The 24,172-nt window shown below is 50.5% G+C and overlaps 1 protein-coding gene and 1 pseudogene across 2 annotated transcripts in view; one reads left to right on the top strand and one right to left on the bottom strand.

Moving 5' to 3' along the window:
* The window catches only part of CTPS1 (CTP synthase 1), a 29,509-nt gene extending 5,602 nt beyond the window's left edge, over nt 1-23,907 (bottom strand). The window contains exons 1-12 of one of the 2 annotated variants that reach the window (XM_056122671.1): nt 23,759-23,907; nt 19,817-19,995; nt 17,722-17,892; nt 15,228-15,328; nt 13,102-13,218; nt 10,579-10,662; nt 10,108-10,188; nt 5,501-5,652; nt 4,397-4,529; nt 2,799-2,887; nt 1,864-1,958; nt 1,206-1,268 (exon numbers count right to left, since the gene is read on the bottom strand). In XM_056122671.1, coding sequence (XP_055978646.1) covers nt 1,206-1,268; nt 1,864-1,958; nt 2,799-2,887; nt 4,397-4,529; nt 5,501-5,652; nt 10,108-10,188; nt 10,579-10,662; nt 13,102-13,218; nt 15,228-15,328; nt 17,722-17,892; nt 19,817-19,982 — 1,252 coding nt within the window. In that variant the 5' untranslated portion in view covers nt 19,983-19,995; nt 23,759-23,907. Of the gene's footprint in view, nt 1-1,205; nt 1,269-1,863; nt 1,959-2,798; nt 2,888-4,396; nt 4,530-5,500; nt 5,653-10,107; nt 10,189-10,578; nt 10,663-13,101; nt 13,219-15,227; nt 15,329-17,721; nt 17,893-19,816; nt 19,996-22,198; nt 22,341-23,758 lie in introns of those variants that run through there. The other variant, XM_056122672.1, reaches the window with a different exon arrangement.
* On the top strand, nt 4,774-4,928 carry LOC130032247 (uncharacterized; annotated as a pseudogene).
* Nucleotides 23,908-24,172: the final 265 nt, after the last annotated feature.

Below are 24,172 nucleotides of genomic sequence, written 5' to 3'. Positions count from 1 at the left end.
GGGCATGCAGTTCCTGGCACCCAGGTCCCTTCTTCCGGTGCACAAGGCTGACCGCCAACAGCGAAGCTCACACCAGGTCACCCGTCCACCTGGGAGCCACTGTGGGTGGCAGGTGGTGACCGAGAAAGGATCCCAGGTGCCCCCCGGGCCAGCTGCAAGGGGCTGCGAGGACAGACCGTGCCTGCCAGGAGCTCAGAAGCCACAAGCAATGGGCACACTGCCCAGAGGGCTGAGTCACTGTGCCCTCGGGGCTACTGGGAAGCCACTCGGAACAGGTGAGAAGAGCCTGGCCCAACAGCCCGGCCCCAGAGGGCCTGCTCTTACTTCCAAATCAAACAGCTCTGCTCTTCCAAAGGCCTTTCTGGAAACCTCGCGTTTGTCAGCCTGCCGGCTGCAGAGACCAGAATGTGGGTGGCAGACTCTTCCGGGAAGCAGTCCTGACCCCTCCCGGCCTAGAACAACCGCTGGGCTCAGGCGTGGCCATGGGGTCGGGTGCCAGCTAGACATGCCTGCACACTGGGCCTGGCATTTCAGAAGTCACCTGCCACGCGTGTCCCCGCCTCACAGCAGGCGGCTACCCTGTGGGGTGAACAGTCCATGCGCCTAGTGGGGAGTGCAGGGCAGGGTGGTCTCGAGATACGGTGAGGAGCCGAAACCCTTGGGTGTCACAAACCCGAGTGTGGGTGGTTGGGGCAGCAGTTACCCGGGCGAAGATGATGGGCATCTCCTATCCGCCGGACACCGTGCCGACACCGTGCCGGGCCGGCCTCTGAGTACTGTCTCTTCACCCTGACAGCCAGCAGACGCAGACACCAACGCAACCTCCTGCCTCAGGAGAGGCTACCCTGCGACAGCCTGCCTAAAAGTGCCCTGAGCTGAGGATCAGGCCCGAATCCGGGTCCAGGGCTGAGCACTCCAGCATCCACAGGGCCTCCCACGGGCCCCAGCCTGGAGACAGTGACTTCGGGGAGAGAGGCAAGAGGGTCTCCAGCACCCTCACACCCGGCAGCCGCGCACCCACCTCCACAGTTGGCGGAATCTGTCCCCGTTTCTGTCAACACTGTGGTTCCCTCCGGGGTGCTGGGATACCAGCCTGTCCGGGCCCATGGCTCTCAGCCTCGCAGCCCCAGGGATGGGCCCATGGCTCTCAGCCTCGCGGCCCCAGGGAGCATGGAAGAACTTCAGAGAGCTACCCAGACACCTACCTTGCCATCCCAGCACATTTCTCGAAAACTCCACCACTGCCAACTGCATTCCGAGGCACACACCTTGCAGCGGGAGAGAAACAAATGAAATTTCCATGGAAAGTCACCCGCCCTGTTCCCCCTCCCAATCCCTACTACCCAATTCCCACCAACCTGCCATGGACATGATGTCCAGGTGGTCAGAGAACTACAACTACAAACTCAGGATTCCCAGCTACCAAGAAGCACCCCGGGCTGCTGTGCTTCATCCGGCTCAGCTGCCCCTAATTGACCTACAGATGTGGGAAGAGTCCCAGTTTCAGAAGCTAACCAATGACCAACTGTCGTGAGACAATACTCTATTCAGTGCTTTGAACCACGGGGTTTTCCTGCCCATCTGTAATGACTGCAGAAACTGAGCGGCAGGAAACCCCCCACAGTCTGCAAATGCTAGAGGCCCAAGCAATCCCTCCGATGCGGAGCTGGTCCTGGCTTCATTCTCAGCGCTCCGGAACCCAGCCTGCGGCCGGGAAGCACAGAAAGGTGAGTGTGTGCTGCTCCCCAGAGAACTGAAAGGGTGCTTGGCTAGAACGTGCTGTCCAGAAAGACAGCGGCTGCCTGGTTCCAGTTAGTTCAGTTCAGCAACCCTGAGCACTGCTTGCTTTTCCCGGCTCCTTACCCAAAAACGGCTTCTTCTGCTTCCGAGCCCAGGCGATTGCGTGGATTTTTCCTTCGGTTCCTCGAACACCAAATCCCCCCGGAACCAACACTCCGCTGCAGAGGAAAGCACACGAGGTGACCCCCTTTCCACCAGTCCGCTCTGCAATAGCCCCCACGGTCACTCCCAAGAGACAGATGCCGAAGAGCTACTACTCTATCCACAAAGCCACTCCACCATTGAGGCTACTCCATACTCTCTTTCTGTTCCCTTCAAAATCGCCAGCAAACTGTAACAAACACCTTGAACTTCGAAGATGAATACAAAAGGATAAACTTTCCCTCGTAACCTCTGAAAATGCTTCTAGCTGCTGTCTCAGAAGTAGTTCTCTGGCTCCAGAATATCCAGTGGTTCCAGTGAACTGGAAACTCTTGCAAATTTTTGACTATTAAAGTGAAAGCTGCCGAAAACCATTTGTGGGACTCTGTGGATTGGATGGATAGCAATGAGACCTTGAAATAAGCCTCACCGATAGATGCACAGAGTAAAAAGTATCAAAGTATCACGAAAATTAGAGCACATTTCCTTCAACCTGCTCATAGCTTCAACTATATCAATAGTCTCTTATGTTTGATTTTTTTTTTTTTGCTTGCTTGCTTTGGGGGTCATACCTGGCAGTGCTGGGGGGATGGGAGTTTTTCCCCACCCCTTGGCAGTGCTGGCTAGAGTGGGGCGAGGGAGGGGAGCTATAAAGCAGCGCCAGGAATCCAAGTGGGATTGGCTGCAGGCAAGGCAAGCACCTGACCCTGTCTGCCATCTCTCCAGCCCAAGACGCTGCGCTTCCACAAGGCTCAAGTCCTACGCCATGCCACCTTTCCGATACTGAAAGGTATCCGGTGCTCACTTGCTCCACGACACAGAAACCCGGCCCGGCCCCAGGCGGGAGTGCAGCTTACTTGGCGCTGCAGAGCTTCTGCCAGGCTTCGTGGTAGCGTACCGGCTCCTCCTGCAAGGTGCTCGGCTCCAGGTCCGTGGAGTCTATGTACTGGGGGGCGAGGGGGGTTCACACGGGGGAGGAGGAGGCAGGCTCGTGACTCCACAGCCACCTCCCTTCAGGCTTCCCCACCACAGTTCTCAACCGTGTCCCCGCCTTGGCGATTTAATCAAGCTTTTACACAACCTTCGTGTACGAAAACAGCGACTTCAAATCAATCGTGATCGTCCTTCTTAGACACGAAAGCACAAGAATGCCCTTCGAGACCATTCAGCTCCCACCCTGCTGCCCTCGGCCCGCGTTTCGGGTCCTCTCCGCTAAGCCCAGGAAAGCGCCCTCTGTCCCAAGACCTGTCTCCCAGGGCCCCTCCCAGCCACACTGCTTTCATTTCTCTCGGCTTTACTGAAGTATAATTCACACAATGAAATAAATGTGTTTTGAATTTTTGCTTTGGCGAGTTCTGTCAAACATACAAAGTTGGGGCCAGCACCCATCTCCATCAACATACAGAAAATTATTACCAACTCTCCAAGTTTCCTCTGTCCCCCCTGCAAACATCCCACTTCCCAACTCCTACCCAGACCATCTGGGACCTGCCCTCCCCTCCCTAGGCTCTGCCTCTCCCAAGCATCCTCCAAAGGAAGTCCCCCTCCCCCAGACCCCGTGTGGGCCACTGTCTTCCACGGCGCTGTGTGGGTCACTAGCTTGCTGCTTTTTACTGTACATTTGGTTTCCACCTGAAGAGCAGACCACAAGTTTACGCACATAATTGTTCTGAATATTTAGGTGGTTGCAGATCTGGGCTATCACAAACCCATTTTTTTTTCCCTCCTAACTCTTTCTGAAAATAGCATTTCATTTCTCTTGAGGAAGTTTCTAAGAGTGGAGTTCTGGGGCCAGGTATTGTCTGTTCATCTTTGCGAGAGGCTGCCAAGCTGTGGTGACTCCCGGTGGCCAATCGCAATTGGCCGTGCCATTTCCCTGGTCCATTTCCCAAGAGTGGCCCACACCCTCGCAGACATGCTGAGCCGCTCGATGGGCACCTGTCGTCCCCTCACCCTTCCACTGCTTCCTCTGTGTGATGTGAGCTCCCTAGCCACAAGTGGCACTGAGAGTCTTCTCACATACACCGCTGTGTCTTGCATCCAAGTGCCCGCTCAAATCTCTTTTCTTTGTGAGGAGAGAGAGCAAAAGGGGGAGGGAGGGACTGTGTTGGGCCACATCCAGCTGTGCCCTGTGCTCAGATTTACTCCTGGCTCAGTGCTCAGTGGTCTTACGTGGTGCTGGGGATCAAAGTGGTGGCTGTGTGCGAGACAAGCGTACTAGCTCCCCGGCCGCTTGGCTCAAATCCTCTGCCCACTTTCCCCCACCAGGCTGTTCATCTTTTGACTGCTCCCTGCCTCTACTTCCTGCAATGACTTCCCGGGACGAGGATCAGGCTTCAGCTCTGACAGTGTCCACGAGCCCCCAGCGGCCCGACTGTACACATGTATCACCTCACACGTGTCCATCACAGGCTTCCCTCCTCATGCCCTGGCTGAGCCTGCTCTACCCCCTTACCTTAATCTCCAACTTGTGGTTGATGGCCAGCGCAGAATGCTCCAGAGCTTTGATGACAGAGGCATAGGAGTCCGAGAACTTGGTGTATTTGCCCACGAGGGCAATAGAGCAGGTCTCCAGCAAGCGATCGTACCTAGCAAAGGCCAACACACAATTTATTCAAAGAAACTAAAAAAAAAAAAAAAAAAAGGCCAACACACACACACACACACACACACACACACACACACACCCAATCACTCAACTGCACACCCCACTGTGACAGCAAAATTGCCTTTTAAAAGAAGAAAAATGTCTGAGAAGAACACAATGGGCACAGCTATTAGCTAAGTTCTGTGTAGAGAACAGCAAGGAAGGTGCAATTTCCAAATCAACACAGCAGGCTTTGTGAAGAAAACAGAATCGCAAAACTGCTGCAAGGGGATGGCTTCAAAAATCTCACACCTGCATGTTAGTCTTAGGTTCTGACAGAAATGACATGCAATTATGCTGCCACTCTTGACTATGGGGACGTGACTGGTGTGCGGACCCTGTAATGATGAAAACTTCTGCTTGGGAATGGCAGAAGTTAAGCAAGCCTCCTATATTCTACAGAGGGATTATGGAATATGAGAAACAGAATTTAGAACCTCAAGGAATAAATTGCTAATTCTACTTTATTGAATATTCTGATCTGTACAAGTTTCTAATTTTATCACTGAAGAGTGTTTCTATTTTTAGGATTTTTTTTAATTTCAATCACTTGGATAGTCATTTATGTTTACGTTTTGAGAAGTAAATTTCAGCATATGACCAAATTTTTGCAACATTCCCTCTGTTTTTTTCTTTTTATGGTTCTAATACTGGTCGTTTAGAGATAATATATTAGGCTGATTTAATTTTCTAGGCAGATTAAAATTTCTAGACATATATACATATGTATATAAAATCTCACAGATTGTTTTTTTTAAAGTAAAATTCTTAAGGGGGAAAAAAACCCCTCAAAGACACAGCCTTCCCTTCCCCACACTGAGACAACTATGTGAATGCCGACGGCAGGCGGGTTCCCAAAGTCCCCGAAGACAAAAATGAGGAGGCAGCACCCGCTCCCTCGGGGAGGCACACCTGTCCGCCATCTCCTTCCACTTCATCAGCATCTTCCGGGGCTGCCTCTCGATAGGAAGGTCAAGTCTCCGAAGAAAATAGTCTACAACCCCCTGCTCCTCTAACAGCAAGGGGACTCGGTAGATGGACGAGACATCGTGGACGCAGATCACCTATTTAAAAAGGAGCAAAGGTTAGTAATTATTTTGGGTCTTTTTGTTTTGGTTTGATTTTCTTGGTTTGGGGGGCACACCCAGGGGCCTACTCCTAGATCTCCACACTAGAGGCTTATTCCTGGCTCTGAGATCAGGGATCGATTTTAATGGTGTTTGGGGGGCCATATGGTGCAGCGAAGGGGGGGGGGTTCAAACTTGAAAGGCCACGTGCAAGGCAAGTGCCCTACCTGCTATTGTTCCAGCCTGAGCAAAGGTTATTTAATAAAAGCAAACAAAATTCTGCAGGCAGACAGCCTTGCAATAACAACAGAACCTTGAGGAAAAATCTTAATCTGGAAAACAGGAAAGAGGGCAGTTTTCTAGAGAAATATAAAGGAACAAAATCAACCCGAGAAGGAAAGTGGAGTAGCCGATCTCTCAGGAATCTGAAAGCGAACAGTCTTTCATTGTAAAAAGAAATCGCAAATATAGTTTAAAAGCAAACAAGTCCAAGAAGAGTGATTTATCAAATTAGGCGAGGCTATTTATTAACGATGGGATTATTTGGGAGAGCCTTAAACAATCAAAAGCCCACGAGTCTCTGACGACTCAGAAGCATGAGGGTCGGAGGCATTAGTGTGTTTTAAAGCCAAGTTTGAGAGTCACACAGTAGGAAATGTAACAGTGGGATCTACTACATCAATAGACTAGAAGGAGAGAACAGTCTCAGTGAATGCAAATTTAATAAAAACATAAAATTAAAATTTAGAATCCGAAACAAAAACAACTCAAAACCAAAACAAATCCTCAGCAAACTAAGAATGCTGAAAGAACATGTTGAAAGAAAAAAAAAAGATGCACAGTAAACACTTGGCTTGATATTTATCAGTATCTAAGCTCTGAACAAATTCAAAATTGGCATCTGACTCCCTGTATTCATGAACACCCTGAAGATATCAGTTATTACAAGTAGGTAAGAAAAACATGTCCGTGACCTGGAAAAGAAACAACTGCCATGGGTTACACACTGTATTAGGGTTTAGCTGTAAAAACTCACTCACAGGATTTACAGAGAAACTCTCAGAACCTGAGGAAGATGTTTAGCGAGGCTGCAGAGCAGTGGGGATCCCTGGCTGCACACCTCATCCACCCAGACATAGGGGTCTCCTTACTGCCCCGCTTTCAGCTTTCCAGCATGAGTGCTGTGAAGTCTAACCCGAGTCCTTTGGAGAGGTCCGGTCCTAAATGGGCCCGAATTCCACTCACCAAGTCTCCCCCCAGATCCTGTACAGACCCAAGCAACTGGACTGCCTGAATCTGCAAGCAGCAGTCAACTGATCTGGGGGAAGTGCCTGCAAATTCTGGGACACAAATATACCGGAGAGCTTTAACTTGTTTTCAACAAAAGTTGGTTGATTCTACTCAAAAGAATCTAATAAAATGTTTTAGACCGGAGATGGCTCAAATGGCTGGAGCACACACTTGTACATGGAGTCCCATGTTCAACCCCTACCACCCCACGTACGAGCCCCTCCCTAGCACGGCCAGGTATGGTCTCAAAACAACCCCCACCCCAAAAAAGGCCAAAGATTTGAAAACTAAACTAAAATACAGAACTACCTATCATATTCTGAATTTATTTTTAATCTCTTTTTTGCGGGGGAGGGCCATCCTGGAGGTGCTTGGGGGACCTTGTGTGGTGCCGGGGACCGAATCAGGGTAGCCACATGAAAGGCAAGTGCCTTACCAGTACTCTCTCCAGTCCTCAGTTTGACCCTTAGTTTGGAGAGCCATACCTGGCAGTGCTCAGGGCCACTTTCAGCTCTGTGCTGGGGGACTGAGAGGGCACATGGCACTACACCTCCTGAATGCAAGCATGCACCCAGTCAGCCCCTTGAGCAATCTCAAAATGGTAAGTTTTTTGTTAGACGCTGAATATTGAAGTCAGGGCCTCATAGACTTGTGCAAGGCAAGTGCTCTACCCCAAAGCTATATTCCTGGCCCTCTCATATTTTTAGTTGTATTCATATAACGACAACCTATTCTGCTATAGCACTGATATTTACTCACTAGCCTAGAAATATATCCAATCAGGCTTGCTCTTAAACCCCTTGCGCTCCCTGGAACACTATCTTGCTTGCTCGTCTGTTTCTTTTGTTTATTTCCACTCTGGAGAAGCCCATGTTCAAGAGAGAACACACATTTCTCCCTTTCTCTCCCCTCACATCTAAGTTTCAATAAAACGATCTTGCTTCTCTCACAAACACACATACAAGTATACATATCAAACCATTACCATGATTGGAAAAAAAAAGCTGATCATAACAATGTAATTATTCTGATGGCCCTGGGCTTAGTATAAGGCAGCAGAATCCCTCTGACCTGAACCCTAATGCAGCAGGAGAGGATGACTGTCTTCTTCTTCCATAAAGAAGGGCCACCTCTTGCCTCACTCCCAGGCCAGGCCAATAGTTCCCATGGTTTTACCGCGCTCCTAGCAATCTAACAAGTGGGTTCCAGCTACTCAACTCTGCCACTGTGCTCTCTGTTCCTTTGCTCTCCGCTCTCCAGGCCAGTGAGGCTCTTGGCTTACTTAGTCCCCTGAGCCTCAAGGAATCCAGTGCTAAGACAAGCCTTCTCATAAATTTCTTAACCTCAACCACTCTCCTTCAGCAACGCCCGACCACAGTCCCGGCCTCCGTGCACCCTCCTCAGACTCCCCACCACTAACCACACTGAGACAGAGTTCAGGTCCCAACATTCTGAATTTCCTTAAAGGTACTTCAATTAGCAAAGTCAAATCTAAAAGGTCAAATACGTTTCGAGCCAGTAACAGACACAGAAAAATTAGGGCGGTTCTTGCACATGTGGAATAAAATTTGCAGAATGTTTTGAGTCAGTCATAACCACTACCCTATTAGGCTATGAAAAGCTCCAGCCCTGCTACATTCCAGCCCCTTGGCCACCCCATGGCCAGACCAGGCCAGTCACAGCCACTAGGAAGATCAGGGCCCAAAGCTCACGACAGCAGAATTCCTTCCGTGTTTGGGGGGACCACACCTGGTGGTGCTCAGGGATGATTTCTGGCTCTGTGAACAGAAGACATTCCTGCTGGCACTTAGGGGACCACATGCCACGCCAGGGATTAAACCAGGGTCACGGCCAAAGCAGTCACAGGCACGGCAAGTGCTTTACTTTCTATAGACCCTATATAGCTCAAATCTTTGATTGTTTTTCTATTGTAGGAACCATGATTTTCAACTAGTTTCAGGCATACAATGTCCCAACACCTATGCTGTCACCAATGTTACTTTCCTTCCATCAATGTCCCCATTTTTCCTCCCACCCTCCAGTCTGCATCCCTGACAGGCAAATTTTAAAATTTGGTGGCTGTAGTTTGGATTGCCTGCTTCCCATCCTGGTGCTACGGTTCAGATACGTTGTTAAATATCACCTCTTCATCACCAATGCGTCTGGGGCCTGCCTTGGTATCTGTCTTTCTTCTTCTGACTTACTTCCCCAACAGCAACATTTCACGATGAGTTTACCTCTCAATCTGTATTTTCTCAAACAGTTTCCTACTTCCTAGGAAATCATCTTGAGCACCACGTGTTAAATTTTCTTGTTTAGGCAAGAGGTTAGGAACTGCCATATGCCCATCAAAGACAAAAGCCCTGCCAACTTCATGACTACCTTTATGTAGTTTCTTCCTCTACTGGAAAGCCTGCCTGTTTCAATGGCACACGGGACGGAACTCAACCTAGGGGTGGAGAGAGGGCGCGTGGGGAGGCAGTTCATCAGAACCCCGTGCTGGTTTCTTCCCCTGGGAGTCCTCAACTTCAAAAAGTCAAGTTGTTTCCTTGCCCTCATGAAGTGGTCTAATTCAAGGTCTCTGACTCTGACACACACACACACAGTAGGTTCACCACCAGCACCTCAAAGCCTGTGACACAGACTGAACAGACAGACACAGACAAAGACACAGACACAGACACAGACACACACAGTAGGTTCACCACCAGCACCTCAAGGTTAGTCTATGACAGACTGAACAGACACACACAGACACACACAGACACACACACACACACACACACACACACACACACACACGGCAGGTTCACCACCAGCACCTCAGGAAATGGTTAACCTTGCACCTGAGGAGGAGGTCTGACAGGTCAAGACAACATCATGTCTGAGTCAGACCCCGAGGAAGAGACTGCCAAGCCAACAGGAAGAGGACACCCAATCAGCATGGCTGGAGTGATGCCGACTAGTAGGGAAAGACAGAACACAAGAGGGACGATGCATGTCTGGGAACCATAAAGGAGAAAGCAGTGAACCAGAGCCAGTGAGTATGATGCGGACAGAACTGTCTCAAATGACGGAATGAACAAGTCCCATGTACTGCTTAAGGGACTTTAGAAAAAACAGAAGCACACAAACATACCAATGTATGTGAAGATTACTTACTTGTTCAGGCTCAACATGGCAGAACATTGATATTTTCTCTTTTACTGACGTGTCAAGGGGATTTGAGCACCTGCACACAACCTAGCAGAAAAGAAAAGGAGATTAGCAAAGAAGGCGATACAGTGGGGAACAGGCAAACTCATGACCTAGGAAAGCCAACTGGAATTTCCCTGAAAAATGTTCCAGACAGACAGCAGAGAGAGCATGTGGGTCAGACAGAAAAATCTATTTTGCACATTTGCTGGACAGTGGTACACATATTTTGAAGTGAGAAATGGTACACCTAAAACACAGCCATGTAACTAGGCTTTCCTCCGCAGCAAAGGCAAGAACACAATCGCTGCCATCCACAGCTTCCAAGCACCAACCCAGAGGATGCTCCCCTGTGTACAGCATTACGCCTGCTAGGCAGAGGCTGTGTCCACCAGCCACAAATACACAAGCTGACCCCAGGAAGTAAGCAAGTCTTACCAGATCCGGGGAAAGGCCAAGCCCTCGGAGCTCCCGAACACTATTTTGGGTGGGTTTAGTCTTCTGCTCCCCTGTTGAACTTGGCTATTTTGCAAAAAGGGAGAAAAAGAAAAATTTCTTAGACTGGGTTCAGTGGTAAAGCATATGCTTTGCTTATATGAAGCTCTGGATAAGATCTCCATCACCAAAACCAACAAACAACAAAAAATTCTCTATAATTAAAAAAAAATGTTTTCTAACTTTTCTTTAAACTCATTTTTCTATTAGGATAATAGATAATCATTTACTTAAGCCAGTTCTTATTTTTGTCAAAGTTACACACATCCACAGAGCCAAACGGTTCTACCAAGTTTGTCCAAATGAACAATGAACGCCCCATCCCCTTTCCCAAACCCTAGACAACACCATCCTTAGACTTAATTGATCCTCAACGTATCACTGCTACTTCTTAAGGCAAAGCTTGGGGCAATTTTCTATTGATTTTTCTATGTTAAAATGAAATTTCTTTCTCCACTATAAATGCGCCCTGTGCCTGCTGCCCCCACTCATGACTCCCCTGTTGTCTGCGTGGTTTGGAGGAAACACTGTCCACTGTTGGAACACGAGCTGCACTTCTCCTTTCCAGTTCAACCGTTTGCCCTCATTGGTTTAGTCTCTTTGCTGTGCTATTCCCTGTGTATCACATTGTCTGTCTTCTCACACACTCAGCAGACAGACTTGCTGGGTACAGAATTCCAGGCTAGAAGTGATTTTACTAAAGAATTTTTAAGGAGCAGAGTGCCTGTCTTCAGCTTGCAGGGTTGTCGCTGAGAAGTCTGCCACAGCCTTTTAAAATTCTTGCACATGATTCTGAAACGTCAGCACAGCATGCCTTGGTATCGGTCGTTTCCTTTGCCGGGCATTCAGCAGGCCCCTTCAATCCACTATCTCTGACACGATTCCTCAACTCTGCTGCTCTTAATGCAAGCAACTGTGGACAATACCTAAAAGGTGGACAGGGCAGCGTCTCCATGCGGCTTCATAATTTTCAAGACTGAGATAGGGAGACTGATTCGAATCGTGAGGGTTGTTCCTGGATTCAAAGTACACTTCCCTTCCATTTATCTGCTTTTGCTTGGTGGAAGTCCTTTTATACCTGGATGTTAGAGCTTCTAGAACAGTGCTCTAATCCTTATCTTTTCTTTCCTATTCCCTACCTCCTGATCTTCTTTGCAACAGTTCAACTTCTGTTAAGTCTTTCACTTCTCTCTCTCTCTCTTTTTTTTTTTTGCTTTTTGAGTCACATCTGGCGATGCTCAGGGGTTACTCCTGGTGGTGCTTGGGGGATCACATGGGATGCTGGGGATTGAACCCAGGTCAGCCGAGTGCAAGGCAAATACCCCACCCACCGTACTAGAGCTCAGGCCCCTTTGGCTCTCATTTTGATGTTCCAAAAACCGTTTCCTAGTCTCAAAATGATCTCTTCTTAGGGTTTCCTTTGTTTAATGACTGCACTATCTTACCTTTTAAGTCTAAGGATGTTAATAAGGCTGCTGGGTTTTATTTTAAGTTTTTTTATTTTTATTTTAAGTTTCCTTATCCCTACAAAAATTCAACTTTCTGTTTCCTTTTTTTCCCCTCTGGAGCATTTGATGGTTTCTCCAAACATCCGATAATCACTGGCGGCCAGTTCCTAATTAATGGCTAACTGTTCTGAATGCATGGGTGCTTGCTCCCTGGAGTCCTCTCTTGGGGAGTTAGTCAGCCTTGGGACACCTTGAGGGCAGATATTTGCTTCTGGGGTAGAGATACACACAGTGAAGAATCCTGCAACCCCCCCTCCCCATGTTAGGTGATTTAAATCTGCCTCTAATAATTGTGGGAAGCAAGCAGCAAAGAGGAAACTATCTCACAGTCTAACCTTCCACCAAGGTTCCATGCTTTTTCTCAACTGCCCAACTGTCTGCTCATCCAAAGACTCTCTCCAGAGAAACCAGAAGTCTTGTGCAGGACAGGGCTAATGCCCACACTCCACGTCAGGGAAGGGGACACCAGGGCCCCACTGCTCCTGAAACAGCTTCGCACCTTACTGCCAGAGTCACCTCAGGCCTCTCCTGAGCCTTTAGGTTTCCACAGAGGAGACAGGTCACTGGTCTTTCTTGAGTCCAGCTCTCCCAATCCACCGGCTCAGTTCCCTCATGTCCTGCTTTCTGGCTTCCTAACTTGGGTGACTGGTATCTCCTCTCAGCATTATCTGTGCTTTCAGTTATATCTTAGAAATCCCCTTCACTCCAGCAGTAGGGCTGCACCGGAAGTAAAGACCAACGGACAAGTGCCATCTTCCATCTTTAATAGCAACTTACCAGATTAAGTTTCCAAATGTTTTCCAATGGTCTTTTCCCCAAACAGTCTGATTGTAATTGTTAAAATTCACATGCGATTTCCTACTTTCTGTTCCTTGGCTAATTAGAACAGGCAGGAAGGGAAAACCATCCTTGGCTACCTTCTCACCACATTCCCAAAGTCAAACTTGGAATGTCTTACCTGAGGAACGAGACTGACATGGATATTACAGAAGTTCTCTCTTTTGACCTTGAACTGGAACTGCCGGAAAGCCTCAATGAAGGGCATGCTCTCGATATCGCCCACGGTCCCACCGAGCTGGAAGAAGGACACGAACACTGGCTTAGAGCCCGAGCACCAAACCTTCCTCTCCTGGCCTGGTTTCCTCACAGCAGCGCTCCTGTCATCTATACTCAGGGATCAGGAGCGGCAAAGGGTGGACTCTCTAGGCCTGGTAAATGTTACCAGTGATTAGAATTTGTAACATTTAAAAGGGAACCTTTGGGGCTGGAGCAATAGTACAACAGGTATGGCGTCTGCCTTGCACACGGCCAATCAGGGTTCGATTCCCAGCAACCCATATGGTCCCTTGAGCACCGCCAGGAGTGATTCCTGAGTGCAGAGCCAGGAGGTAACCCCTGTGCATTGCCGGGTGTGACCCAAAAAAGCAAAAAATAAAAAAATAAATTAACTAAATAAAAGGGAACCTTTCGGGATAAGCTCCCCACTCTCTAAGGTTATCATGAATCCTCCCACATCGAAAGTACAGACTACGCTATTGCCTTAGTCAGGAACAACTTATTTTTTTTTTCTTTTTGGGTCACACCCGGTGACACACAGGGGTTACTCCAGGCTCATGCACTCAGGAATTACTCCTGGTGGTGCTCAGGGTACCATATGGGATGCTGGGACTCGAACCCAGATCAGCCACGTGCAAGGAAAACGCCCTCCCCGCTGTGCTATCACTCCAGCCCCAGGAACAACTTCTGAATTAAAAAACAGCAACTGGGGGCCACGAAAATACTACAGGGATCAGGGGCTGTACCTTGCAGGGACCTGACCCAGATTTAACCACATTGGCACCACAGTGCCCAAGCAGTACCACAACCACCAGACTGGTTGGTCAACTACTGCCAGTAGGACAAGGCCCTATGATGAATACCACTTGGAAACAAAAGAAGAGAAAAAAAAAAAAGCATCAGTTATAGAGGCGGGGATGCGACTCAGGAGGGAGTTCCCTGTCTCAGTAAGGAGACCAAGTAGGTTCATGCCTTGGCCTGTTCACCCTGGCGGCCCGCAGGCCACCATCCTCCAGAGGTCACTGGGCAGTCTGGTTTGGGCTCTCAGTGACAAGACACGTGGGGCCTCACGGGATGGGGGTGGAGCTGGCCCTTTCCTCCCTGTCCCAACAAGACCCCGAGTCGTCACCCACAAACAGCCTCTCTGCCTCCTGATCAAGCTGCTTAATGGCCATGATCCAAGAGACTCAGGAACAAATCTCGGAACCCAGCAGGTCTTGGCAGAAATCCCTCCAGATTTAACTGTTAAAATTTCGGAATCTCAAAATCACGTGGCTACTACTGCAGCCACGCGACATCATGTTATTCATAACCAGCAACAGAAAACAAATTGTCTACTGTTGCCTCTTCAGCAGATCTGAGTGTTGGGGTAAAATCCCAAATTTAATAATGGTGGGTCTGGTGTCAAAATATTGAATGTGATCAAAGTAGAGAGAGAGTAATGTGGAAATCTCTCCCACAGGTAGGAGGAGGGTGTGGGATGGGGGTATGCGAGGGTTTTTGGGGGTGGAGAATGGGCACTGGTGAAGATTCGGGTGTTCCATTGTATGACCGAGACAAACCCAAAAGCTTTGTAACTGCTCTCATGTGGATTCAATAAATAAAATTATAAAAAAAAGAGTAAGGTGGAGTTCATGCCCAATTCAATCAGCTAATCAATCAGTGGCTGAAAAAATAGCAGTACTCCTACATTTAAAAAAAAAAAAAAAAGAGACTGAGTAGGATCCACAGAGCAGGAGCAGACTCAGAGACAAGACTCTTCGGCCAGAGCATAGCCATGGTTAGCAAATGTTCTCACAAACATGAAAATGTGCCACAACACTCTTCCTACTGGCAGTGTCCAGATAAACGGAGCTGGAGAAGGCTCAGGGCTGAGGGGAAGGGCACAGCTGGCCACGTGACTGCTGTGGCACTGGCACCTGCTTCCTCGCAGGCAGGAGTGTCCTGGCACCTCAACTGCTGAGAGGTGGCAGAGGTGTGCCCACGGTCAGACACGGGACGGCAGAGCCAGAGAAGATGCATACACACCTCGATCACACACACTTGAGGTTCCAGGCCATCTTCATCCACAGGGATCAGGGCCTGTCTCATGACCCACTCCTGGATAGCATCCGTGATGTGAGGGACAACTGAGGGAAAGAAAGAAGTCAGTGAACTGGGGCCCTCTGCGGAACTGTGACGCGAGTCTGCCTGCAAAGGGGCCCGAGCAATCCAGGTTCCCACTGCTCAGTCTTCCCTCCAGATTCCCCAAGTGGTGGCTAGAAGAGGGAAAGCCTAAGTGTGACTCCGAGCGGACGACAGGCTCCATGTCCACCCCTGTTCCCACCCGCGCCTGCTTGCTTTTCCTGGAAGCAGAGAACACCAGGACCCTACTCAGTTAGGGTTCCAAAACCCACCAGGGAGAGGACCAGCTGCCCAGACGGTGAATAGAGAGAGGCTGGGAGTGCAGCCCTGGGGCCAGCATGTCAGGGGGCAGGTTTCAGCCCCAGACCTTTAGCAGTGGTCACTCTCTGGGCAAATGACCTAACTAGCCTCAAGCCTGTTTTGGTATAGCTTTTAGCCCGCGATGAGCCAGCACTCGTGAAACACAGAAGCAGCCACTGCTAAACACACTCAAGTCGTATCGTACAGCTCAGAAGGCAGCGTCCTGCGGGGGCAGAGAGCAGTTTACTAGCAAGGAGGAGAAACAGCTGGACCTCCAGCTCAAGAACATTCATCATCTCATCCACACAGAATAGCCAAAGGGATCTTCAGCAGCGATCTCCAAGCACAGGGCCAGGGGTAAGCCCTGAGTACCAAAAATAAAAACTAATCATAATGTAAACTGGTGAGATGGGGAAAGCGTTCAAAGGGCTGGAACACAGACTGCACATATGGAAGGTCGAGCTCCCATCCCTGGGACCCCATGGTCCTCCCCCAAATACCGGAGCAACCCCCAGAGTAACCCTGAGCACCAAGCCAGCCCCAGCCCCGAGTACCACTTCGCGTGGTCCAAACACAAAACAGACACACTGAAATCCGCACCTCGGGGCTCCCACCCCCTGAATGTCTCAACAGAGAGTGCCAGGGAGGGCACCTCGCAAACATGAACTAGCCACAGCACCGTCCCCCCACCCCACTCCCAGCAGGGGGATAGGGACCCTGGCTCTGCGGTCTGGGAACCCAGTGTCACAAGCATGTGTGCAACCAAGCGTCTGAGAGCAGCCAGCCGCAGCCTGAGACGCCCCACTGCACGCAGCACCACCCACCATGCAAGCACCAAACCAAGCATGCACCGACCCGTCCCCATCATCACAGACACAACCGGAAGGGAAGGAGGGGAGCATATATGAACCCCTCAGGGGCTTTCCTCTGCTGTCGCACCCCTCAGCGCTCTCTCCAGCCACTCGCCGGGCCCGCCGTGCTCCTGCTCCTGTGCACAGCTCTCCCCCAGGTGGGGCCTCTCAGCAGGAGCATCCTCAAACCCCACCTGGAACTGCCTTTCCCTCTCCTCCCGGGTGCGTCCGTTCCCCCCCGTCCACTGTTCTCTCTCCAAGAGTTAACCCCCCACGGGGACAAGGGTCTTGTGGGTCTCCTGGTGAATTCCCAGCCTGTTGAGTGTCTCACCAGTATCACTGATTCCCACCTGCTCCCGTTCTGAGTGGACGGAACTCAGAGATACTCTTTACTGACTTGGCTTAATCCTCCCAACAATTCAGGAAGGTAGGCACGGCTGTTAATCCCAATTTCAAAAGAGGCCACCAGATACCATCCGTCCACATAAGTGTCGCTAATTGGCAGAGCTAAGAGCTACACATGAGCCCATCAGTCCAGGACCTGGCCAGGGCTGGCCCACAGCACAGCCGTCTGAGGGACCCCCCACTCCCAGAGCAGGGTGGCCGAAGGCCCAGAGCAGATTTACTCCCATAACTCAAACGAAAGCCACTTTTTACAAGCAGCACCGCCTCCCGCCCGGACCTGGACCTAGGCCATTCTCCACTAGATGGGGGTGCCCCACTTCCACCTTTTGTTTAAGGCAGCATGACTGAACACCGAGCAAACCCCCAATAAGCCCCCAATGTAACAGATACAGAGGTAAACACGGTGAGAGGCGGACTTTCTGTGACTCCCCCAAACCTTCTGCATTGCCGGTCAGGGCCTAAACTCAGCGCACAGGACATCCTGTTTCTTCTCGTCGCCTGCTAAGTCCCAGATGCACGTACATGTGTACACACACACACACACACACACACACACACACACACAGAGTATCAGTCCACACTGTCAAAAACAGCTCTCAGGCCTCAACACCAATGGCTGCGTTGACAGTATAAAGGCCTTTCGCAATGCAGCAGGGGCTTCTCAAACTTATTGGACACAGTCCTAAATTTTCAACGAACGGCACTATTTCAGCAGTAACCAAAATATCTTTGGTTACGAAAAGGAAAAAGAAAAACCTGCACCGAAAGATAAATTGTGTAAACAAAGGAAATTAAAATGGCTAAGTAAGATTCTCCACTCTTGAGGACAAAACCAGCATTACCTTGGACAGTTTTCCCCAAGTAATCTCCTTTGCGTTCCTTGTTAATGACGTACTGGTATATCTTTCCAGTGGTCAGATTATTGTCCTTGGTGAGGCGGATGTCAAGGAACCGCTCGTAGTTACCCAGGTCAAGGTCAACTTCCCCACCATCATCCAGCACAAACACCTCGCCTGCGAGGAACAGAGGAAACATTCAGGGTGAGTGCACGCTGCATGCCACGCACAGCACAACCTCAGCCCCCAAGCATAAACACCCAAAGAGAACAAAGTCCATGTTCACTTGATAGGGGGCGGAGAAGTTGATTTCTAGCAGACTCAATGAGAGGAAGAAAAATCGCCAACCAGCTTCCAAATGTCAATTCCATATTCCAGTCTACCTCTAAGCTCGGCCCGAATCAGGAAGTTACGAAACAGTCATAATGCCCATGAAAGAGACGGAAAGGCCAGCCTGAAAGGCCAGATACGTGGGATCTGACAGTGATGTGGCAGCAGCTGCCCGAAGAAAAAGATCTTTTAACTGAGCATCCACATGAACAGAGAAAAGTCGAAAATGTGATAAGAGGGACCAAACGGATAGCACCGCCAGTAGGGCTTTGCCTTGCATGTAGCTAACCCGGGTTCAATTCCCAGCATCCCATATGGTCTCATGAGCACTGCCAGGACTAGCTCCTGAGTGAAGAGCCAGGAGTAGAAGCCCTTGAACATCACCAAGTGTGACCCAACGCCCCCCCCCCCCGAAAAAAAAGGAAAAGAAAGAATATGGTGAAAGGAAGATTTGACTCAGAACTAAAACAAGCTATATACCTGCTCATGTTGGTTATGAAAAATCAGCCTTTGGACTACACTTTAATTTTAAACAAAGTTGTGAAATCTTACACATTTCTCCCCATTCCTTGACAGGACATTCATTCCTTGAAACAGTCGAAATACTTTGCCCAGAATGGCTCATTCCAACCTAGCCTATAGGAGATAAGCTCAAAAAAACAGGAAAGGCAAAAATGACTCCTTTCCCCCTTAGAATTCATTCTCCATCCAAGGAGTCTACATTATGACACCAGTGCGTACTCTCATCATCAACTCACCAGGATGGACTTTCACCTCATCGCTGACGTGAAATAAAAAGTGCTCATCCTTACAAATTTTTGCCTCCACCTTAGAAAGCAGCTGTATGAAAACATACTCATAAAGTACATTATTTCTAAGGCATCCTTACAGTATACATCTCCCCCGAAGCTTTAGCTCTTATAACATGTAAAAATGTACAAGTATTCAGCAGCCAAGAATCTGCTACTTTCCCATCCTCCCTAAACTGGCTCAACTTTTCACTCACCTCAAAAGTAGCTTGCTTCTCCTGTCTGGTTTACCGATCATCCGAACCCTGCTCTTCATTATGGAAAGGCCCTTTAGCCTGTCTGAACACCTGTACTGCAGGAAACCTAACCCTCTAGAACTTGGTCACCCCTCGCTTGAAGAGTGCTTGCTATTAATGAAGACCTTTCATCCACTCATCCTAGTTCTAAAGCTTGGACCACAGAATAGTAAACATATAATCCTCTTTTCCAACACTGAAAAGAAATAATGTCACCATATATATTTTTTTTAAACAAGAGACATGATGAATTTTCTTCAAGCACCAAAAAAGATGAGATCTACGATTTCTACTTGCCAAAACTTTTAAGATCCTAACCTAGTGTTTCCCAAAGTGGGTGAAACCACCCACTAGCAGGGGGGACACCGCTGAAGGGATGGGGGGGTAAGGCAGTAATTGTGCAACTGGGAACACTTTCTGTTTGTTTTTAGAAGAGAGATTTCCAAAGGAACAGCTGAGATTTTTTTTTTTCCTGAAAAGCGGCAGGTGAGGCCTGTTGCTCTAGTCATTATATTACAGAATAAGAGTTCCCCTTCTTCCGTTCAGGTGCAAAAAACAGTTCTGCTTCCTCCGTTCACGCGTGCTCTGCTGAGGACCTTTACAGAAGGTAGGAAATTATGCAAACACACTTGGAAATACACACAATATCCAAGAGCAGACAGACATATTCTGCCACGCTGCAAGGCCATTTTATTAAAGAAAATGGAAGAAATGCATTCTGCTTACCATGCTCATAAGGAGAAAACGTTCCAGCATCAATGTTAATGTATGGGTCGATTTTAATTGAAGTTACGTGTAAACCACATGACTTCAGGATTGTTCCCACACTGCTCGCGATGATTCCTTTTCCGATTCCTGATATCACACCACCAGTGACTAGAATGTACTTCATTTTACTTTATGATCTGGGAAAGAGAAAATGACAGATATATAGAACTTAAAAAAAAAATTAAGGTCTAAATACTTGTTCTGCCACTTACTAGCTACAAGCTCTCTTGATGGCTGGGTTCCCTGACACAGACCTCTGGGGAGGTTAAGAAGGATCTCAGTATGTTTCTGAACCCAGTGAATGGCTTCAGTCATGTAAGAGTCGAAAGGCTGCTGTTAAATCAAATACTGTGCCTTTTGGTAAAGCAACCTTGGGAGTCAGACTAATGAAGCAAACAAACATAACAGCTACATTCCAAATGCTGGAGCCAGGAAGAGCACTCATTTTATCCATGAAAATGACAGTGTCTTTAGCTAAATTACAATTTGTCATCAAGAAAAACTGGATCGGGGAGATAGCAGAGAGGGTGGAGTGTTTGCTTTGCATATGGCTGACGAGTTCAAATCCCTGGCATCCCATATGGTCTCAAGCACCACCAGGTGTAATTGCTGGGAAAAGAGACAGGAGTAACCATCCCTTGAGCATCACCAGGTATGTGTCAAAAAAAAAGAAAAGAAGGGGAAAGAGGGCAAGAAAGAAAGAAAGAAAGAAAGAAAGAAAGAAAGAAAGAAAGAGGGAGAGAGGAAGAAAGAAAGAAAGAAAGAAAGAAAGAAAGAAAGAAAGAAAGAAAAAAAGAAAGAACACAGCTTCTCGAAGGAAGGAAGGAAGGAAGGAAGGAAGGAAGGAAGGAAGGAAGGAAGGAAGGAAGGAAGGAAGGAAAACACAGCTTCTCTAGGTTATGAAGGAAGGAAGGAAAGAAAGGAAAAGAAAGAAGAAAGAAAGAAAGAAAGAAAGAAAGAAAGAAAGAAAGAAAACACAGCTTCTCTAGGTTATGAAGGAAAGGACTTCAACATTTTATTTATTTCTGTTGTGTTGGTTTAGGGCCTTCTATGTACAACATTTAAAAGTCACTGCAGGTGAACCGATAATAGTTTAATTAAAGCTCTCTTCGGTAACTGAATCGCCTCTCCCAGGTACACCACAGAGATTTAGCCATTAGAAGTAAAGGCCATCAGATAATAAACCAGTCTGAGGTACATAATGGTAGAAGACTTGGCGAGGGAAAATTTGATTCAATCCAAAGCGCAGTACAGCGGTGGTGGCAGGGAATGGAAGAACAGAAAGGAGAGGGGCCAAAACCGGCTGGGGCTGGGGCGACACTGTAGAGGGTAGGATTTGTCTTGCAAGCGGCAGATCCCTGCTCGATCCCTGTGTCCCATATGATTCTCCGAGCACCATGAAGACTAATTCCTGAGCACAGAACCAGGTGTAAGTCCTGAGCATCGCTGGCTGTGGTCCAAAAAAAAAAAGAACAAAGACCGGCTGAGGCAGAAGGGGAGGAAAAAGCTATGGGCCTCCTGGGACCCAGAAACATCCTTTGGTCAGCAGACCCAAATGGGCTGGAAATGAGCAACACCAAGCAGAAGGCAAGGCTCGCTCTGGAGCAGTCAGGATATTCTCCTCCTCCGGAAGACTTCATGTGAAGCCAATTTCTAACAAAAATAAACGAAGAAAGGAACAAGGAAACTCGGGGAGTTCTGCTTGAAGCATTTCCCTCGCCCCACCCCTCCCCTGGCAGGAATGCACCCACTTGGCGAAAGGGGTGAGAATGCTCAGAATGTGTCTCCCCTCCAGCCACCCCATCCTCCTCCCCGCATCTCAGAGCTCATTCCCGGGCGTCTGCCAAAATACACAAGAAATCCCCAAAAAGGGGTCTCTAGACCATCAATCAGAGAAGGGCTGCTTATATGGTTTCTTTTAGTGCAACACGTCTAAGAGCCTTTTTTAAGTTAACGAATACTGGGATATCCCCCAAAGGAATACATTATGACATACAGTATGCAGTTCCCCCAAACTTATGGCACCTTAAGTACCCATTATGTGGTCACCTTCCCTCTGAATGAATACCAGACTTGGCTACATTTTAAGACAGATCCTAGACAGAACCCTGAGAGTACGCCCTGGTCCTGTGGGCTAAAACTCTGAAAAATGTTTCCAGAAATTCCTTAGCCACTCCAAGAGGGTTACAGAGTCCCTTCCTTCTAGGGAAGACGCAACTGCATTGAATTTGCCCCAGTTTTACTTACAAAATACCTTTCTTGAGTCTCCCATTGGCGCCTGGCAATAAATACTCTACTCCAAGACTGGGCAAGAGAAATGGATGGGGCTCAGACGCTCACTTTTATAACCTGGGCTTGTTTTGGCCTTTGTTGTCTTGGGAGAGGCCCACACTGGTGCCAGGTGGCCATGGGGTGCCCGGGATGAAATCAAAGTCTCCACATGCAGGGTAGGGACCTTCCTTACCCTCCCTACCCCATCTCCAAAGCCTATAGTGACACCCTAACAATTCAACAGATGGGGCCCATTCCTCAAGCTGTTGGGCAGTGCAGTTAGACAAAACATTTACAAATCAATGAGTAATCCAGAGATGGGCCTACACCGCGGAGAAGTGGGAGCTGATCCTTTGCTTCAGTGGCAAGGGCTGAGACTAGGGCCAGGGCCCACAAGGGGTGGGGGGAGAGGGGGGGCGCGCACGCAAATGTATCCCAGGGTAAAGGAATCCAGCTGGCTCCAGCTTTGTTACCTGAGAATTGCAGCGGGTCTGGGAGCACTCGATGCAAGAAAGGGATGGGAGGGTGGGGGGGGGGGGGGGAACTGGGCAAACACAGCGTGAAGACTTCTACAGGAAATCGAGGGAGAGCCAAGAAAAACGGGGGCGGGCGGGGAGGTGGGGGGGGGGGCGCGGAAGGGGAAGAAGAAAAGGACCAACCAATCCGCTGGCCCCCGAGTGCCCGGGGTCTGCGCTGGCTTTTCAAGCACCACGCATGGGGGCGGGAGGAACGCAACCACCCTGGGGCACGGGCGGGCGCGATTCCTTTGCCAAACGTCCCACCGCTCGGGCGCTGCAGGAGATCCGGCAGGTCACTCGAGTGGCCCGATGCCCGGGTCCATCTGCGAAACGGGGGGCGAGACCCTCGGCGTCCCTGTCACCGGGCTGCCCGGGGGCTCGACCTCCGGGGAGCGGTGGCCGGATGTCCACGCCTGTCCACGTCGGCTAGGACAGCGTCCCTCCGGCGCAGCATCCTCCCCACCCCGGGAGGCCGCGATGCGCGGGGGCCGGCGCGGACCGCACCCCGCGGCCCTCGGGCCCACGGGCGTCCAGGCCGCCGGACCCATCCCCCAACCGGCGCGGCGGGCCGCGCTCGGACCTTGAACCCCCTTCGCCGCGCGGCTCGGGCCGGGCCTCGAGGTCCGAGGGCCGCGGGGAGCCGCACGGGCAGCGGCGGCGGCGGCGGCCCCGGGCGAGCCCCCGCCGCGGCGTGGGGGGGCAGCGCCTCTCGGCCCGCTCGGCGCCACGCGCCCGCCCCGGCTCCCGGCCGGGCCGAGCGGGCCGCGCTGACACGGGCGCTGCCCGGGTCCGGCTGTCCGGGCCCCGCGGGCTCCCCGGCGCCCCGGCCCGGCCCGCCCCGCCCCGCCCGCGGCCCCCGCGCCCCGCGCCCCCCGCCGCGCCCGGCCACGCGGCCCCGCGCGCGGGAGCCGGCTCCTGGCCCGCCGGACCGCCCGCCTCACTCCCGTTAGGCGCGCCACCCATTGGGCCAGCGGACGAGCCACGTCGGCCCTGATTGGCGGAGAGCGACGTCCGTCAGCCGGCGGTGGGGCCGTCCCGCGCCGCGCTCGGGGAGCAGCGCCGAGGGCTGCACGGCAGCGGCGCTCCCGCCCGGCCGCCGGGGCCGGCGTACCTGAGACCGCCTTCAGGTCCTGCCGTCGGCCACAGAGCTGGGCGCACACGGTCCGAGCCCGGCGGCCAGTGAGGCGGACCCTCCGCATGCGCCCGGCCGTCTTTCACTGAGGCGGGCTCTCGGCGGTGCGCACGCAGGGACGGGGGCGGGGCGCCCGCGGAGCCTCCCCGGGGCGGGGCCTGAGCGCGCGCGGGAGTGCGCAGGCGCGGGCTGCGGCCGCCGGGCGGGCTGGTCCTGCAGCTGCTGCTGCTGCTGCTGCTGCTGCTGCTGCTGCTGCTGCGAGCCTCGGGGCCCGCCGCGGTTGCACGCGGGGCAAGCGTGTGGCCTTTCGGTCTCGGCGGGTGAACCTCCCTTGAGGGATGGGAGACCCTTTTGTTTGTTTGTTTTTGTTTGGAGGCCACACCCCGGCCGGGC

This window comes from Sorex fumeus, unplaced genomic scaffold, assembly GCF_029834395.1.
Source record: "Sorex fumeus unplaced genomic scaffold, SorFum_2.1 ptg000047l, whole genome shotgun sequence".
In the NCBI taxonomy this organism is placed as follows: domain Eukaryota; kingdom Metazoa; phylum Chordata; class Mammalia; order Eulipotyphla; family Soricidae; genus Sorex; species Sorex fumeus.
This window is presented reverse-complemented; position numbering and strand designations above follow the sequence as displayed.